Raw genomic sequence first — 19068 nt, forward strand, 5'->3', positions numbered from 1 at the left:
CTTTTTTAATGTGACAACTAGGAAGCCGGTTTGGAGAGCAAGTGGAGTTGTACTGCACCTGCTCTGGGCTATGCTGCGAACCACCCTCTGGAGTCAGCGCGGTCCTCTAGGCCCCTGCAATCTCTCTAGAGTCCAGTAGAGGGCGCTCTAGGAGCAGCCCAGCCTGAGTCTGGACCCTGGTTAGGCAGCTGGGTTGGGTGCTTGGACCCTATGAAGTTCGCCCTTCAAGCAGGCACTTCGCCCTGCTGTGCAGGGGAGCTCACACTTCCTGGCACCCCTGACTCACCCCTTGCAAAGCTGAGGTAGAAAGCTGGGACTCACTCACCTGGGGCCCACTTCATCTCCGCCCACCCCACTGAGGGGCAGTCAGGACACCTTCCTCTCAAGGCTCCTTCCCTGGAACAGCCCCAGAGACACTTAGAGTAGCAGGCAAACCAGCAACCTCAGGGACTCAGGATAAGCTTCATGTGGGACTCTATCAACGGGGCCCTACCCCAGATATTCAGACACACAGAGACCCCACAGTGCTGGCTGTTAAGAAGATACACTCTTGGAGGCAGCTGAAGGTGACTGGACCCTTCGGCTCTTGTCCCCTGGGTCCTTCTGTCCTCACTTCCCCTGTCCTGGACACTCGGTTGGACCAGAATTCCAGTGCAGGATTAGGAGTAAGTGCTCAGAGAGGAAGTGATTGTCCTTGAGTTGTTTGATGCTGAACCGGAAGTAAAAATCAGATCGGCTGGTTCCAAAGCCCACCTTCTACTCCCTGAGGGTCCCCAGGTCCTCCCCAGGTCACCCCAGAGTTTACCTTTCAGCCAGGCCACGCTTTGTGAGGCCAGAGATGATGATGGGGTCAAAAGGTTCTTCGGTGCCGGAGATGGTGATGCCCAGGGGTCCACCATAGCGCTTCAGCTCCACCGTGTAGCTGACCGCGCCTGTGCTCTCCTGCTCATCTAAGAGTGGACAGGCTCCTGAGGGTGAGGCCCAGGAGGGGGCGGGGCTGGGACCCACCCCTCCCCAGTCTCAGTACTCTCCAACCGCCTAGGACTCCATCAACCCCTCACACACCTGCTCAGGCACCTCAGGCCCCCAGCCTGCTGCCCAGAAGCCATGAAGGGAAGGGAAAAAAACCTACAGGAACGTGGAACCAAGATTTGAAAACAGATTCACATGCCACCCAGAGCAACTCAAGCTTTACAGCAAGGAGAAGTGAGAGAAAAGGGAAGGAAAGAGGGAGGAAGGAGGAAATAAGAAAGAAGGAGGGAAGGGTAAAGGAGGGAGGAAGAGGAGGGAAGGAGGAAGGAAGGGTGAAGACAGAGAAAAGAGAGGAAAGAGGGAAGAAATGAAAAGAGGGGCCGAAGAGATGACTCAGGGGTTAAGAGCACTTGCTGCTCTTCCAGAGGACTGGGGTCAACACCCAATACCCACATATCTGCTCACAACCACCTGTAATTCCAGTTCCAGGGGCTCTGACTCCCTCTTCGGGTCTCCCTGGGCAACAAGCATGCCCGTGGTGCACTGACATTACATGCAGACAAAACACCCATACACATAGAAACAAGATAAACAAAAACAATAAATAAAAAGACAAAATAATTTTTTTTTAAAAAGCAAGGAAGGAATAAGGACAGGAGACAAGGAGGAAGGAAAACAAAACTGGCCACCGGTGGCTTCTCCAGGGTGAGGGTCCCACACCACCTCTCGGACACCCCATTTACAGCACTCCTCACCACCCCCTTCCGCCTCTCCCTCTTTCTTCTCCTTTCCCACCAGTTCAGGCTGCCCCTGCTACACTAAAGTCAACCCTGCAATTGGCAAGCTGCTCAGATATCAGCCCTGTACATCTCCCAATCTGGAGAGCCTCATGGTGGCTCGAGGGCCCTGGAGCAGGGGAAAGGGATACCTACAGAAGTCCTCCCAGCGCCCCTCCGCCCCAGCAGCTGGCATCAGCCATGGCCTCCTAGGCACATACCTGAGTTGTCCTCATCTTTCCGGATCTTCAGCTTGACCACGTCCTCACACTGGCGCAGGATCTGCACGGCGTCTTCCATGGGACAGTGGTCCAGGCGGATATTGTCAATGGCCAGCAGCTTGTCGCCTGGCTCGAGGGTGCCAGTCCTGCATGAGTGGGGTGGGGATGGGAGGAGCCTGGTGCAGATGGGCGGTGCCCCACCCCCGCGTTCACACCCCTGCCCGTGTGGCGCCCCACCTGTGCGCCACGCTGCCCTTCTTGATGTCGGAGATGATCAGGGGTTCCCCTCGCTTTCTGCTGGCTGCTGTGGAGCAGGGGAGACAGGCTGTGAATTTAATCTCGAAGGGCCCCCTGTTTAAGGTGGGGTCGGGAGGGGATATTGTTGGCTCCTGGTCCCATTACTTTCTGGCTGGGCGGCTGTGAGCAAATCAGCTCACCTCTACGTGACTCAGTTTCCCTTCTATAGAACGGGGCCGCAGCCCATTGTGGCGATGTCGTGAAATAAACCAGGTAAGGTGGCAAGAGGACTCACAGCTGATGGTAATGCCCAGCTCCACGCCACGCCTCTTGGGTAACTTCACGTGGAAGGTCCCACTGCTTGGGATGACAGATTCTGTGAACCAACAGCCATGGGTGACGCGAGACTCCGGGAGAGCTCAGAGACCTTACACCCACTCTGGATTCTCACGGGTCGGGAGGGGGTCATCTCAGACAGTGACCGTTCCAACTCCACCCCGCTGCTTCCACCTGATGTAGGAGGAAGCTGAGGCCTACAGAGCTGACCCCTTGGCTCCAAACAGCTGAGAGCTGTCTTCCGAACAGAGACAGGGCGGAGGCCAGAGATGGGGCCTGCTGGCCAGCGTGAAACCCAACCTGGTCCACATGGACCCAGGCATTTTTACAACCCATCACTAATTTATACCACACCCCTGTCTTCCGCTGTTTGACGGATGGGGAAACGGAGGTCAGAGGGAGGCAGTGTCCTGCCCACATGGTGTAGAACTCCCAGGACCAGAGCCCTGAGTTGTGCTGCCTGGAGTCCTTCAGCCCCACTCTACATCCCTGCTGCATGCAATCCACTCTACGTCCTCCCGGCTCCTGACTCCATGTGGCAGCCCTCCTCCCTAGGCAGGGCTTAGGCATGCACTGTGCATGGTCCCAGGGAGCATAAAATGGGGAGGGGCAGGGACCCAAAGTGAGTGTGTACAGCTCGGTGACCTACTCACCTGCCACATCAAACTCGATCTCCAAAACTACTTTGCGGGCCAGTGCGGCATCCCGCAACAGTTGGTTGGCTTCTTCCATGGTCCCATCCTCAGTGGCGATGCCATTGATGGCCAGGACACGGTCCCCCACCTGCAGCAGACCACACCTAACCCCCAGAGCCCAGTGGAAAGAAGAAGCCAGTGACTAGAACCCCAGATGTGGTGCAAAGTGGGGGCCCACTCTTAGCTCCTGGTCTCAGTAACTCAGCCCTGTCCCCAGCTAAGGGCTTGAGCTTTCTGGGCCTCAGTTTCCTCTGTCTGTCCACTGGGGATGATACCATTGTCCTTAAATTATACACAGAGTCCCAAAGGCAAACAGGTAGGCAGGGCTTACATACTGTGTGACTCTAGACAAGTGCACCAACCTCTCTGAGCCTCGGTTTCCTTAGCTGTAAAACGAGGCTGCTCTTGGGGCCAATACAGTGATTAAGAAAAGTATATTTGTGAAGCTTGGGCCCATAGTTGTGGCTCAGTTTCCCAAATGGACTAGAGCTCCCCAAATTGCAGGCCCACAGAGGCAGTAGACTCACCTCTCAGCAGGGCTGTCAGGTTCAATAAAGCGCACCAAGGGTGGAGAGGACAGGGTCTCGGTGGCGAAGATGCCTCCCTGGAGCTGGAGGCCGAAGCCACTGAGGGGGTCTCCACAGAGCACAACTTCTGTGGTCTCTGTATGAACGATCTGCCCGCCTGGCCCTACCGTGCTGGAGGCCAGTGACACTGTGGGACAGGGGCAGGAGGGAGGTTTAGAGGAACACTGGTGAGCCCTCCCGGAGCTGCCCACTGAGAGTCCTCAAGAGATCTGGGATCCAGGTAAGCAGGAGTCCTGGGCCACCTGGAATAGGCCTGGGTTTCTTTGCCTGTGTAGGGACATTATGGCATCTACCCTGCATGACCAGTGGCTTATAGACAGCATTAGGGACTATGATTTTGTAAGACAGAGGTTCTAGATGCCTGTATTATTTATTATATTACAGAACCCTCTTTATCCATAAGATATGTGTTCCAAGACCCCAGGAAATGCCTGAAACCATGAGTAGTACCAAAATCTACAGACACCCTAGACACACCCCACTATTATGAAGTTTTACCTACAAACAAGTCTCATGAAGAGACAGATTAACTATAGATAATAATAAAATATAATTATTATACCAGTATGTTCTCAAAAAATTACCAGAATCACTACTGTAGCACCTTTTGTTTTATTCTGAAAGAGTCTCATAGCTCAGACTGGTCATGATATTTCTGTGTAGCATGACCTTGAACTTCTGACCTTCCCACCTTCCCATCCTGGATGCTGGGATTGCAGGCATGTACCACTGTGCCCATTTATTCAGCACTGAGGGTAAAATTTAGGACTTCATACGTGCTAGGAAGGCAGTCTGCTGTCTGAGCTACACCCCTAGCCCCATGACCATTGCTCTTTGGGCATTATTCAGTACAGTAAGTGTCACTGAGAAGTGGACCCCAGCCCATCTGACCACAGAGCTGAGAAAGGCTGACTGACAGTTGAGTAGTGTATCCATGAGAGATGTGCCGGGCAGCTCACATCTCAGGATGGACCAAGCGGTGCGGACGTAAGCTTTTCCTTTCTGTGTTACTCAGAACAAGTGTACGATTTAAAACATATGGTCTATTTCCATATTTGCCTATTTAATATTTTTAGATTGTGGTTGACTGTGAGTAACTAAAACTTGGAGAGAAAAACCGGATCCGGGGCGATGCTGTATTTCGTGCTCTATATTCTACATGCCTCTTTGCTTTTAATTATGCGTGTGTGTGAGTGAGTGAGTGAGCAAAGGTGTCTGTAGATGCCAGAAGAGGGTGTAAACTCCCCCTGGAAGAAGAGTTACATGTGGTTGTGAGCTGCCTGTCATGGGGTGCTAGGAACTGAACTTTGCAAGAGCAGTAAACAAACATTCTTAACCACTGAGACATCTCTCCAGCTCCTGGTAACAGTTTTATTGATACACGATCCCCACACAAAAGCTGTCACGCATGCAGTGTATAATTTGATGGCTTAAAGCATTGTCGTTCTCTCCTGAGAGACCCCCCCCCCCCCAGCCAGGTCTAGTGGTGCATGGCTGAAATCCCAGCTCTTGAGAGGTTGAGGCAGGAAGATGCGCATTCTAGGCCAGATTGGGCCACGGAGTGAGACTTTGTCTCAAACCAGGAAAAGAAAGGAGTCACCGTCTCCTCACCCATTGCCCCAGGACCTGCATCTTGCCCCAGGCAATCTATCCTCAACCTATTTCTGTCTCTCTGTGTTTCCCTGGACATATCACAGAAACGATCTTATGTGACCCTTGGTGACAGGCATCAGATACCGAACACAGTGGCTTCAGAGACTCCTTTCTGTCATAAGTGGGACTCTCCAATGCGTGGCATCATTTTTGTTTAGCTCCATCCCTCGCTGTACTTGGCTCTCTACCCCGAGTCTCACTCCCAACCCCATCCTCAGCCACACTGGTGCCCTATGGGGACAGCCTCCAGCTTACAAGAGCTCCTGTGTTCTTTCCTTCGCTGCCTCCTCCGCCCGGCTGTGGTCCTGGGGCTCATGGGTCCTCGGGGCAGGGTGCTGGCGTTGGCACAGGGAAAGGCGGGGTTCACGGTTGGTGAGGAGAAGGGAGTTGAGGACAAGGCTGGGAAGACCAGAACACAGCCCCGTGAGCCCCAGCAGGACCCTATTCCCTTGCACAAGGGTGGGGTTGAAGAACCACACAGCCACATGGACAGAGACAAGCATCCTGTCTCTCCTTCGCCACAGCCCCTTACTGTATGGCCTTGGACAGTTCTTTCCTGCTCTGGGCCTCCCTGACTAGGATTTCCACGGGCCCCTGGGGACAGGCTGAATGGCACGGGCAGCCCTCTGCTCCAGTGTCCGCTCCCTCCCTGTGCATCAGACACCGCCCACCGGAAAGGGGTACCAGGACGACATCATTACTGCAGCAGCGGGTACGTTACATCGGCTCTGGTTCTGGCCTCCAGGTGCCCAGGTGGGGGCCCTGCAGTGGTTTGGCCTTGGGCTGTGGCAAGAGGGGCTGCAGGAATCCCAGCGGTGCAGCTGCTCGCTCCTCTGTACTCTCACTTCAACAGAGGAAAGAGGGAAGGGTCACGGATGTTGTGGATGTCTGGAGTCGTCTGGCAGACTAGTCCCCGCACACCAACGGTGAGATCCAAAACCTGTGCACTGCCCAAGCCAGCGTGGCACAGAACAGCCTGCTCACGTGCATTGCCACCCACCATGCGCCGAGCATGGCATTCAGGCATCAGCCGCAGCAACAGGCAAGAAGGCCAGGCCATGGGCTCAGAGATTCCCGGCTGAGTGTTTCCCACAGAAGCCCCTTTGGAGAGACTGAAGAGGCACAGCAGGCTGGTGATGTTCACAAGGCCCCTTAAACTTTTGCAGCGGCATGGAACGCCATGGGGTGCCAGAGATTGGCTGCCCCTGTTCCCTGATCTGGGTTTCTCTCTCGGCTATATATAAAATGAGACGTGGAGAGTGGCTGCCTCCTCAGAAAGAATCCCTAGGGCTCCCAGCCAGGCCCTTTGCAGACTTTAAGTCAACAAAGTCCGTCATGGGCCCCCACATAGTCCTTCCCACGGCCGAGTTTCCCTGCCAAGTGTGGCAGGCAGTGAGTGTTCTAGCGCCACACAGTCCTCCTGTCAGCTCAAGCTTTCCAGCCTGGAACTCTGGCGCCTCGTCTTTCTCCCTGCCCCATCCCAGGATTAGGTCCCCAGACTTGTTGAGGTGCCTACCTGCCTCTGGGGGCTTGAGGGGCTGGCGACTCTGGGGTGCAGGCAAGATCTCCAGCCGTACTTTCTCAGTTACACTGGCCAGGAGCTTGGTGGCCTCCACCAGTGAGCAGTGTTCGGTGCTAGTGCCATCGATGGCCAGGATGTGGTCTCCAGCATGCAGGGCACCACTCCTACAGGACAGGGGCCCAGAGGGGCTGGTCCAGCGGACAGAGACACAGGTTGCCTCTGCCCTGCACAGCCCTGCCTCACCTCACCTGTCCACCACGCTGGCTGGCTTGATGCGGTCGATGGTGATAGCTGGCTTGTTCCGGTGGGAGCCGGTGGTGAGAGAGATCCCCAGGGCAGATCCTGGGGTCTTGGCTATTTCTACTACCAACGGGCCGGAAGCATTGGCCACCGTGTCTGGAACGATGGCAAGGGGAAAAAAAGGAGAAAGAAGAACTGTAGAAAGTAAATGTGTTCAGTGTCACACCTGAACTAGCTCGGCCGTCCTTAACCCTCACTGCCAAGGAAGGGAAAGGCATGGAAGGGAAAAGTTACACACAGCCACTAGCAAATCGGGTCAGGCCTCCATGGTAGTTCAGAAACACCCCCTATCTGTGGCACCCCAAGCATCCTGGTCTTATCAGCTCTCCACGACAGCTAGTCACATTCTGGAGCCCTGTGGCTTTTACCTCCACTTCTGTCCTGGTCTCTCCCCACTCAGCCATCTGTTGCAGGGAAGCTGGCCCCTCACTCTCAGGCCAAATATTCTCCCCCACAAACTTTGCATCTCCAGTTCATCCTGCCTAGAGCGTCCGCAAAGGGTCGCTCCTGCACTTCAAGCCCTAGTTAGAGCCTATGCCCCAGGCTGCTTGTCTGTGTGTGTGTGTGTGTGGGGGGGGGATTGCATGTGTGTGCTCGTGCGCATGCGTGTGTGTACTCGTGTGCATGTGTGTGTGCACACACATGCACGGGCACTTCCCCTCTCTCTTTGCTCTTTCCTCTGTCGTCTAACACACATTCACTTACCTAGTATGCTAACAGACATCCCTTCCCCACAAGACCACAGAGTTCACCTGTATTGTTCCTGCATGATCCCCAGTGAGATCAGGAGATGCCTGGCACAGTCAAGAGGCTCAGAGAAGCTAAGATACTGGCCTACGATCACACAGTACGAAGTAGTACTGAGCCTCTGGGACCTCTTCCTGCCCCGGCCCTTACCCTCAGACTCCAGCGCACCTGGGGTGGCCACGTCGTACTCCACCTGGAAAAGGGCCTCATGACCGCACTGCTGCAGGGTGGCGATGGCAGTGGCGTGGCTGGCCCCATGCAGTGGGATCCCATCTATGCTGAGCAGTCTGTCACCCACCTTCAAGGAGCCTTCCCTGTGGGGGAGGTGAAAGCCCAGTCAGCTGAAGGGCACAGGGATGGGGCAGTGTGGGGAGGGAAGCCTGAAGGAGTCAGGGCTGAACAGACAGAAAGGGCACGTAAAATGTGCCAAGCTAGCTCTGATGCCCTCTACCCCACAGCATGTCTGAGCTGCGGGTGTTCTTCAAGGCTACTCACTCACCTCCTGCACCACAGCCCAGAGAGGGTGTCCACCTGGCTGGGGACACACAGCATCAGAGAAGGGGTGAGTGGTATATGAATACCATGTTCCCCACTGTAGAGTCTCCTCCCATTGTCCCCACCCCTACTTTCCAGTAGTGACTCTGGCCTAGTGACAGATGAGCTTGGGAAAGAACTCAGCAGGGCTCCAGTCTGGGCCTAATCCCTGCCCTGGAATGTCACCCCTGACAGGTGCCAAAGCTATTCCAGGAGGTTCTATGAATAGCGACTCATGCAGGGCCTCAGACCAAGGACAAATTTAGATCTACAGCAAGCGGGGTCCAGGCTTCTCTTAAAATGGTCACTAGTCTCCTGCTCAGAGATGAAGGGTGAGAGGTCAGGGGACGGGGCAGGGACATATTCCTATCCCACACCCTGTCGTCCCGGCCCTGATGGTCTGAGCTGGGCAGTCCTGGGTCATAAGAGGTTATACAGACGGTCCCAGCAATGGCCAGTCACAGGGGCCAGAGCACTTTGTCATAGGCTGAGTCAGGAGGACCCTGGGAAGAGGCAAGTCGGGGTCTCTCCTAGCCACCTCCACTGAATCCCTGAGTGACTCTGGGTAGCCTGTCTGCTCCTGGGAAGTGATGTGTAAATGCAGGGCCTCAGATGACCAGTGTCCACATGGCTCACCTGTCTGCTGGGCCACCAGGTCGCACGTAAGTCAGGACCAATGGGCGGGACTTGTGCCGGTCCTCATGGGCACCTCCTGGACAGAATTCAACAGGAAGCAGGAATCGCTTACCCACTGTTTTCCTGGTAAACAAAGTCCTTGACACCAGCCTGGGCCGCCTCCCTCCCCACGAGCAGGATGAGGAATAAGAAAGACAACCCAAATCCTCTCAAACAGCGTGTGCCTCCTGTGAGCTCATCCTCTCTTCCTTTTTTCCTCGGTTCCTTGGTAACTCCAAACCCTGTTATGAGTCTGGTCCAGCTTTCCCCATCTCTGTTGTTGGGCTCTCATCAGTCATGCATACTTTGTGGCTTCTCATGATTTCCCATTTAATGTTTGACTCAGTGGTCCAGGGGCCTTTACAGTCCTAAGCAAGGGCTACTGAGATACAGTTTAGGTAAGATCCTTGCTGCCAGGCCTCATGACCTGAGTTTGATGCACTGAACCCATACATGCTGTGAAATGAGAGAACCGACTCCTACAAGTTGTCCTCTGACCCTTACACACGTGTCATGCTGCACACAGACAAACACACACACAGATATAAAGTTAAACAAACGGGTAAACTTTAAGCAAAATGTACATCACATCAATATGACAGAGCGCATGCACGGCTTCCCAATGACCTTGTTCTTGTCGCCTCAGCTCCACGAAAGACTGTCGCACTGACCTCTGAGAACAAAGCCAAAGCTATTGCCTTCCTTGTAGAGGGAGACATCCACCGTCTTAGAGATGATCCTCGGGTTGTTTTCGGGAGCTATGGAGAAATCGAGGCCTCCTTTGAGTTTCTCTGCCACGTCTCTGTGTTGGTCGAAGTGCCCAAGGCTCGCTCCAGGAGAACCAAGCGACCAGTCATAGAGTCACAGCAACAGCTGACCTCTCTCTACTTTACAGGCCGAGGAGGGGGAGGCGCTGGGAGGTCCTCGTCTCTACCCACACCTAGTCCACCACGGACAGTGGAGAGGACTTGCCCATGCTCTCCAGGGCCATAGCAGAGCACAGGATACAGTGAGACTGGGGGCCGGGCCAGGCTTGCTTCCAGTTACTCCAGTTAAGATTTTAGGCCAACTTTGAAAATTCAGAACTGGGAGAAGTCCTAGGCCGCTGTGCTCAGTGCAGGTCAGGGGGATCGGGAGCCATGGGGCAGGGAGCAGGTCATTCAGTCCGTGTCGCCAGACCTTCCCTTCTACCCAACTATGCAAAATGACAAGTTATGAGCAGGGTCCCACCACCAGATGACACATATTTTATGCATGCCCTAGCCTGTGTGGCCAGCCTCCAGACATCACCCACCCTGTCTAGGTGATCCCCCAACCCCACCTAGGCCTGGACAGGGAGGCAGCTGTGTCCCCTTATGCCTGAGGCAGTGGACAGAGTTCCCCGTCCAAGGGCACCCACCGGGCGGGGGCAGCTCATACTCCACCTCCAGCACCACGCGCTCGCCCACGTTCTTCAGCAGGGTGATGATCTCGTCGTGCCGGAGCCGGGTCAGATGGATCCCATTCACTGAGCGGATGTAGTCGCCCACGTTCAGTAGGTCACTCCTAAAGCAGGAAAGCCGGAGTCCACGTTGGACCAATGCTAGCCTCTGGGTACCAACATTCACCCCACCCTTCCCTGGATCCTCAGCCTTCCTTCCTTTGCCCAAGGCCCATACAGCAAGCGGGTGGGACGGCGCCTGTTTAACCAAGGCTGGGTGTGACACCCAGAACTCCCCAGCCTGTCCCACTGTGCTGGCCTGGTGACAGAATCATGGTGACATCTCTGACCATCCTGCATAAACCCAAAGAACAGCTATAGCGTCCCATCCACCACTCTTCTCTCATTTTCTTCCCATGCAGGTCCTCTGCAGCCCTCTGATTGGTTCATCTGGACACTGGGGCCAACTTCCAGCCCTTGTTGTTTAAGGGAACATCCAGGACAGTGTGTACAGGGTGCTACCTTAGTTGGAAGCCTAAAGGGCTTCCTGGAAGCAGTGACTTCTGTGTTGCTTATGGAGGGATGTATGGGAGTCTGCCAGGGTGTGCTTTGGGGGGTCAGAGGGAAAGGCACAAAAGGGTACATGGCTTTGCCTTGGTGGGGTGCTGTGGCGGACATCAAGCTTCCCCACTTATCACCCCCCACCCATGCCCTGTCTACTGTCCCACACCTCTCACCTGGCCGCCAGGCCCCCAGGTCTCAGATTGGAGACTCTGGGCTTCCCGTCCTTGTCAGTGCCTCCCGAGATAGTCAGGCCCAGAGTGCTGCCCTCACGCTTGATCAGCTCCACCATGGTGATGCCCCGGAACTCCTCTGTAGACAGACAGGAGGGTGAGCAGGGAGTGCCCGCTCTGGGACCAAGGCTGGGGAGGTTAGGGCAGGGAGGTAAGCATTCAGCCACTTTATTCTGAGTGACATCGCCCTCCTCCACCAGGGAGGACCAGGGAGGGTGAGCGACCACACTGGTGGGGCACAGCGCCAGCTCGTGTCAGTGCCCACACTTCATGAGTCACTGGAGTCCCCAGGGCAGAGCTCAAGGCAGAGTATGATCCACGGTACCTGGGATGCTCTGGCGGCGGCACACCAGGGCCCCATCAGCCCCTGTTCCGTCCTTCCCTCCTTTTGAGTAAGGCCCATCGTCTGTGGGAGAAAGGGGGAAATGGGAATCAGAGACTGGCCCAGGCCTCACTTTCATCTTCATCCTGCTTGGGGAACTCTTCTACCTCACGCCGTTCCCCGTAATACCTGGTATCCTGTAAAGGAGTCCTGGGGTTCTCTTCGGGGTCAGGAATGCTTGGATAAGGATCACACATCGGGAGCTTCTGGGCCCATCTAAGGCTGAGCATCTGACATGCCCATGTCACAGTGCATATTGTTATCATGGCAGCTAAGGCTCAGAGAGGAAGACTTTGTGTTCAGGATCACACAGCTGAGCTTTATAATGTAGTTTAGAACCCAGGCCTGTTGGCCTGTCCCAGGATCTAGATGCACACCTACAGGGGCAGGCAGTTACCGTAGTCTTTGTGAGCAGACCTGGCCAGTGCTTCTGTGTGCATGCGTGTGCACATGTGCTTACATGTGTGTATGTTAACATTTTACAGATTATAAACCCCACTTATGTGTAAGCCCACCAACCTCAGTTTTACTGGATGAAAAAAATCTCTCCCATTGCATCACCGAGTGTTGTTTCTCAGCCTCTCTCTCAGAATGCTTAGAAGAAAGACTGGGGCCTGCCACTCTCCCCAGATCCTTACCAGCCCTCTCTCATTTCCTGTCTCCTTATCTTCCCGGGACATGTCTCATCTGCACTGACAGTCGTCTTTGGGGATTTTTTTTTAAAAAAGAGAGTTATTAGAGCACAGTGTGGTGGCCCAGGCTGTCACCCCAAACCCCAGAGGTAGGAAGGAGCTCAAGGTCACCTTCAACTATATAGTGACTATGAGGCCTTCACCAAAACAAAACAAAACACCACGTCCTGATATTTCAGATATAAAGAAAATACAGTCAGCCCTCTGTCCTCACACCTGCAGATGCGACTATGAAAAACGTTCAGAAAAAAAAATGTTCCTATACTGAACAAGTCCAGGCTTTTTTTTTTTCTTCTTCCATGAATCCCTAAGTAATGCAGGGTAGCAGCTAAAACCAGCGTGGACATTGCACTGGGCATTTTAGGAAATCTAGAAATGAGGTAGCTGAGTTTGTCCCTCAGCATCCGCAGGGATCAGGTCGATTTTCCAGTCCATTCATAAAACAGTATGTTATCTAGACGGTGAGTACCTTCCGACCCAGATGACTGGGTAGCACAATACGTAAGACAGTGCTGAAAAGAAATTGCATACGTTCAGGACAAATTTCTCCTGATACATTTTACATGCGGTTGGTTGGCCCACGGCGGAGGGACAGTCACTGGCCGCCCTTGGAATGCACACAGGTGACACATTAAAAATAGCATTGTTTTAGGACGTGACCTAAGCCGTGTGACTTGCTATTCACAGGCTGTAGAAGCATCTCCCTTGGACACCTGGGGACAACCCCAGTCCAGAAGCACCCGTGTAACCCAGAAGCTCTGATGGCTCAGTGGCCTGCACAGGCCTGGGAGAGCTGTGCCTTTCCCTGCCTGCTAACCAATGGCCTCCTCCACCCCTTCCCAGGCTCACCACATCTGTCTTTCAGAACAGTCTGAAGTTGCAATATATGCAGGTCACCTGCCCTTTGGTGAAGCCACTGCCTCTCCTGTCCTGCAGGACCCTTGTTTTACACAATTCCTTCTCTGGACTCCCCTGTTCTTGCAGCTGTATCCTCATTTGATGCTCAGAATGAACCCGGGGGAGGGAGGGGATGCTTTTGTGTGCACTTACAGATAAGGAAACTGAAGCTCGGACTGGCAGTTACAAGGTAGATTCTGTGCCCCCTCCCCAGCCCATGGCTCAGGATCTCCTGACCAGGCTGTATACTGTGTTCCACCAATCCACATCTTTCTCAGCACCCGAATGACCGTCATTAAGTAGGCAGACTCCCTGTGCTATCTGAGGAGGGGGCATCCTTCTCAGGCACCAGGTGTATCTGTAGCTTCCCACTCCTTCCTCAGACCTCACTTGATCCTGCACATGCCCCTCGCTTGTCCCTTAAACAAGTCCAGCTCAGAGCAGAAAGGTCCACCCTTCTAAGTGGATTGTGTCTGTCACTCGACAGCTGTAGGGAGGTATCTTCTCTCTAATCCTCGGGCCTGGTGTCAGCAGAAGTCACAGTTCCTCTGCAGATGGCAAAGGCACCCACTTAAGTCTTGCTATATTAGAGGTCAGCCTAGGCAAATCAGCCTAAGTCAAGACAACTTGGATTATCCAGGGCTCAGTTAGTTTCCCAAACTCTACTCGACTGCCTTTCTTGGGAAGGGGTCTCTTTATTGTAGGAAGGGTCACAGCACCCCTGGTCTCCATTTCCAGACATTAATAAATTAATAGAGGCAGTCAAAAATGATTTCAGGGATTACCAAGAGTTCCTTGGGGGAGCCACATCAGCCTCCATGGAGGACCACTGTTCTATGATCAGGAATGTGCTCAGCCTACATAAGGGAAAGGTTTAGCCAGGGTCAGGGAAACAGCTCAACTGAGACCTATGGAAACCTTCACCTTCTTTAGTCTAAACCATGAGAAACTGTCTTTGTTTTCCATTTACTCTGCTGAGTGGCCAGGCTCCCTTTGCTTCCCCAAAAGCTGGCAAATAACCAGTCAAACAGCAGTTAAAGTAGTAACATGGTTAGGGCTCCTGGAGTGGGGTCCCCAGCTCTCTGTGTTCACCCTCCTCCCCATGTTCACAGACGCCGCTGATGCAAGCGACACACCATTTAGTATTATGCCTCCCCGTTACTGCTCCCTTGTACGTCCTTCATTATCCCCAACAAGACGTTTCTGAGCTAATAAAATTAGAAAGGCTGGGTCCCATCAGCGACGTGGCGCGCAGATGTCTCTAGTATTTCACCAGGACGATTCTGAAATTAAAATGCCTTATCCCGGGCAAATCAGATCCAGCCTCATAGGCTCCCTTCCCTCCTGAGCTGTGCAAGGGAGATGAGAGATAAGAGTCAAGGTTTATGTGTCTGTGGGGAAGGGTATAATGGCCTGTGTTTCAAGGAAGCTGAGGACCAAGTTTATCCAAACCAGAGCAGTAACTCCTTTGGAATGCATCTCTGAATATCTGTCGGTTAAAGGTAGAGATTTGAACCCTGAAGATAAAATAGAAGGAACCGAGAACTGAAGACCAGGCATCCCCAAGGCTGCTCTCCGCAGTCAGGGTTGTGCAAGCTAGCTGCTGAAGGAGGGGACTCCGTTCCTAGAGTGTCCCCGTGGTGTCCTCACAATCCATCTTTAAAGAAAACTTCCCCTGCTTTCTTCATCCCAATATTCAGATCTTGTCCAGTGCTGAACTTGGTCATGGTAACTTCCATGGGGCAGCTAAAACACATGGGTCCTCTAGTTCTAACAGTGAGAGGCCCCAACTTTATCCTTCATCCTGCTAGCCTTGGGCTCTGGCTGCCAGCTGTGCAGCTCCAGGTTTAATGGGATGAAGTTACAAAACAGACTAATGGTATTGTGCACAGAGTCAGTAAGCAGGGACTGGGAGACGGGTGGTTCAGAGGATAAATTGCTTGCCACGCAAGCATGAGAACCCGAGTTCGGGTCTCCCAGAATGCACATAAAAAGTCAGGGATGAGCGTGTGTGTGTGTGTGCATGTACGTGTGTGTGTGTGCATGTACATGTGTATGTGTGTGTGTGTGTGCATGTACGTGTGTGTGTGCATGAAGAGAGACAGAGAGAGAGAGAGAGCAGTTAACAGAGGTCAGAACAAGGCCATGCATTTCAGGTTGAGCCAGGGGCCTCCATTGGATGTCAGGAGGTCATACTGGCTAGGAGATCTACCGGGTAAGAGGCTTTTGAATCTAAGACCCTCCACCCCCAGCCATATTCAGAGTAACCCATAGGAATGGATATTATCTACTGATGCATTTTCGGGGGAACATCATGCCTCTTCCCATCCAGGACAACCTTGGGATGGGAGAGACTGAGGCAGAATTCAAACCAAGAATCAAAGCAGGGTCAGAACTGCCAACTGGCTGCATGCCTGATGTGCTGTTCTCTGTAGTGGGGGAGGTGTCTCCCTCACCGAGAACAGTGAGAAATTAAGGGACCACTTTATTTATAGATGGCTCCATGGGGTTTGGCCCCAAGCATCCTCCTTCATGGAATATGTTCACATTCTCCTGTCCTCTTGAGTTTTTTTGAGACGGGGGAGGGGGACTCCTGGACCTGGTAATTACATGCTTAGAGATGAAGGCTTTTCAAAAAACATCTTTCCCACCAATTTCGGCTGGAAACATGCATAAAAAATAGGGATATTTTTATCTGCATTTTTCTAGTCTCCTCCTTCCAGCAATGGGCAATTATAAGCACTACTTCAGTCAATCGGTACTGCAGAAATTGCTTCAGAGGGAAATTCACTTCCGGGGCTCATGGGGAGCCAGGGCACAGGCCTGGACACCTGGTCCTGGTTGCTGCAGTGAATTGGGTAGAAGTGGAGGGGGGGGGTCCTTTTTCTTTTTTCTCAGGCAAATCTTGCTGATCCTGCCTTACATCTCCCTCCCTCTGCAGCCCCAGGGAGCTACTGAACTCTGACAAAGGGAAAAGGAAGTCTGTTCCTTGCCAGGCTGCTGTGCCAGGGTGCCGCCTAAGTGGAGTGCCAGAAAGGGGGCACGAGGCCGGGGGTGCTATAAACTTAGCTGAGGCCTGGCATCTGCATCAGAGGCAGCTGAGCAAGCTGAAGTGAAGACCCCTTAGTGGGGCCCATGTGTTCCCATGACAGCTAGATCAAGGTTCCCCACTCCCAAGTGTTAGCATCCTGCTTCCCCAATGGTTCGTGAAGATTCAGCGACAGTTCCTGGAGAGTGGTTGCTTGGCATCACATCCCTGTCCAACCTTGACTTGACTGCCAGGATATGGAAGGCATCGTTGGTATACAGAGGGAAGGGTGAACTTTGGAGTCAGGCCAGCTTGGCATACTGATACACAGGGAAAGAAACTGAGGCAAAGAGAGAGTGTATACTGCCTCACGGCAAAAGATGGAACAAGTTTTGCCCCAGGCCTGATTCTAAAAACTTCAAAGTCACTGCCGCTCTGTCTTCGAGATAAGCCTGAGTCCGAAGTGCCTCTATCACTATTATGTGAAAGACGGAGAATCCGAGGCACACAGAAGTCAATAAGGACACCTGGATGCATTCAAGCCCAGGTCACATGGCTTCCCAGGGCATCTGGTCCTGCCCGCTATGTCCCCTTCCTCTGAACACGATAACACTTCAGTCCTCTCTGTTCAAAGAGACATTGTCCCACATTGACACCACGATCCCTGAAGGGCAGCATCAACAGATGGTGGGCTTTGGTCTCCACAGACAATAGACCTCCAGGAAGCCAGCTTTCCACAGGCAGAGGCATGGGACGACAGATGAGACAGCCATGGTACATTTCAGTGGCATGAGCCCAGTAGCCACACATCAAACAGGAAGCCTCATTGTGCAGTGCCAAGGTGGCCAGAGAGAACGAGGATTGACAACCCTGCTGGGCTTTTCCTCGGCCAGCCTGCTGCAAGCATCCACACAAGCTTCTCAGTGAACTGAGAAGCAAGGGGGCAGTCTCACTGGGGGTCGTGTAATGGGGAGACTGAAGCCACAGTTGGAGTGCTGCAGAACACCCTGGAACCAGGTGTCTCTGATTCAAGGGGGGTTCATCCTTCTCTCCTAGTTCTAGTCCCTAGCAAGAGTGCCAAAGACCTCAAGTGAGGATACAGGAAATGCTGGTTAGGTAGGGCAAGGCTCCTTGAAACATGACTAGAATCACTCCTCCCTGTGCCTAAAAGACTTCCCAGACATCCCGAAACCCCTTCTTCCATCCAGCAGGACCCGATGAAATGTCCTCCGGTCAGGGAGGTCATGCTCGTGAGTCTGCAGTACAGACTCATCCCAACACCTCATGATGTCCCTACCAACTCTTGCCATGTCTTCCTCAGCACTCAACATTATCAGAAAGATCTCACTGTGCTTCAAGTGGGGGTGGTGGTGGGAGTGGGGGGTAGGGCTTTCTAGCATTCTGCAAGCACCTAGCTTTGGAACTCAACTGCCATTTGTGAGTGAGAACGGCCATCAAAGAAGCATAGTGAGTGGCCAGAGGCCAGGATAGGAAGGGGTTGAGCCTGGGTGGAGCCCACCTCTCCCTGGCTCCAGGCTCCTGGCTGTCCCCCAAGTGGGTGGCCTCTAAGGTTCTCCCATGGCCACAGTCAGATCTAGAAGTGGCTCTGATGAAGACCCCAGGAGGAGGGTGCCAGCAGGGACTGTGCGTACACTCTGCCTAAGCTGCCCTGAGCCCGGCTGGGTGGCCAGTGTTCACTAAAGCCTGGCAGCCCCTGGTGACAAAAACATCTTTGTGGTCAGGAATCAGAGGACACTGCCTGTCCTTCAGGCAGGAGTTCGAAGGCAGTGTGTATGTGCTGGGATGGGTGGGGGGCGGGGCTCTCGGCCGTTTTAGTATATGTTATCATCCATCCTTTAGATACCCTGGAGGTTCCCAGGAGAGAGCCTTGACAGTCCCAGGATGGACAGAGGAAAGATCCACTCAGGTAGAGTCCATCCAGCCCAGTCCACAAACTCCAATCCCAATCCCACTCTCACAGAGGCCTCAGCCCCAACCACCCCACATCTGCAGTGTGGACATCTATGCAGTGACCACCAGCTGGCCACCTTCCCTTGCTGAGAAGAGGCCCTACAATTAAGCTTGGTCAGTGAGAGGCCCTGTGGTTGGTTTAGCGATGGGAATGGGACCCATGTCGGGCCCTGAGACTTTTGAGGGAACTATTGGAAATAGGCTCTCTGACATGAAGCCTGGTGATTAAGAAGGAAAAGGAAAAAAGGCTGACCTATAGAGGAACAGGGAGGGGATAGGGAAATAGAGAACACCTAGATTCTGCTGTTCCCCGAAGTCAACTAATACTGATGCAAGTGTGATTGGGAAGTCCTATGACCTATGGAGGAGATTCTCAGGGCTGCAGTGGGGAGCAGAAACATCAGAGTTGAAACTAGAGAGCCTAGGAGGGGCCCTGAGAACTCAGGAGCTAAAAGCAGACTTCAGGCTTAGCCGCTCCCTCCTGGGAACTCAGGGCTTGAGGCAAATCAGGAGAACGCCGGAACAGAGACCCTATTAGAGGTGGAGACCCAGAAGCCAGAAGGCCAGGGCAAGGGCTCTGCCAGGGGAGAAAGCCTAAAAGAAGAGAGTGGGTGAAAACTCAGCAGGCT

At 53.4% G+C, this 19068-nt stretch overlaps 1 protein-coding gene across 2 annotated transcripts in view; it reads right to left on the reverse strand.

The window, feature by feature from the left end:
- The window catches only part of Grip2 (glutamate receptor interacting protein 2), a 31715-nt gene that overhangs the window by 11847 nt on the left and 800 nt on the right, over nucleotides 1–19068 (reverse strand). The window contains exons 2-17 of one of the 2 annotated variants that reach the window (XM_050160236.1): nucleotides 11795–11875; nucleotides 11413–11548; nucleotides 10655–10800; nucleotides 9927–10013; nucleotides 9217–9292; nucleotides 8215–8360; nucleotides 7248–7395; nucleotides 6994–7163; nucleotides 6199–6321; nucleotides 5733–5876; nucleotides 3765–3951; nucleotides 3196–3341; nucleotides 2502–2582; nucleotides 2207–2270; nucleotides 1970–2115; nucleotides 806–950 (exon numbers count right to left, since the gene is read on the reverse strand). In XM_050160236.1, coding sequence (XP_050016193.1) covers nucleotides 806–950; nucleotides 1970–2115; nucleotides 2207–2270; nucleotides 2502–2582; nucleotides 3196–3341; nucleotides 3765–3951; nucleotides 5733–5876; nucleotides 6199–6321; nucleotides 6994–7163; nucleotides 7248–7395; nucleotides 8215–8360; nucleotides 9217–9292; nucleotides 9927–10013; nucleotides 10655–10800; nucleotides 11413–11548; nucleotides 11795–11875 — 2026 coding nt within the window. Of the gene's footprint in view, nucleotides 1–805; nucleotides 951–1969; nucleotides 2116–2206; nucleotides 2274–2501; nucleotides 2583–3195; nucleotides 3342–3764; nucleotides 3952–5732; nucleotides 5877–6198; nucleotides 6322–6993; nucleotides 7164–7247; nucleotides 7396–8214; nucleotides 8361–9216; nucleotides 9293–9926; nucleotides 10014–10654; nucleotides 10801–11412; nucleotides 11549–11794; nucleotides 11876–19068 lie in introns of both variants that reach the window. The other variant, XM_050160235.1, reaches the window with a different exon arrangement.

The sequence above is a fragment of the Alexandromys fortis genome, unplaced genomic scaffold, assembly GCF_014885135.2.
Source record: "Alexandromys fortis isolate MF-2015 unplaced genomic scaffold, M_Fortis_MF-2015_v1.1 scaffold_111, whole genome shotgun sequence".
Classification (NCBI taxonomy): domain Eukaryota; kingdom Metazoa; phylum Chordata; class Mammalia; order Rodentia; family Cricetidae; genus Alexandromys; species Alexandromys fortis.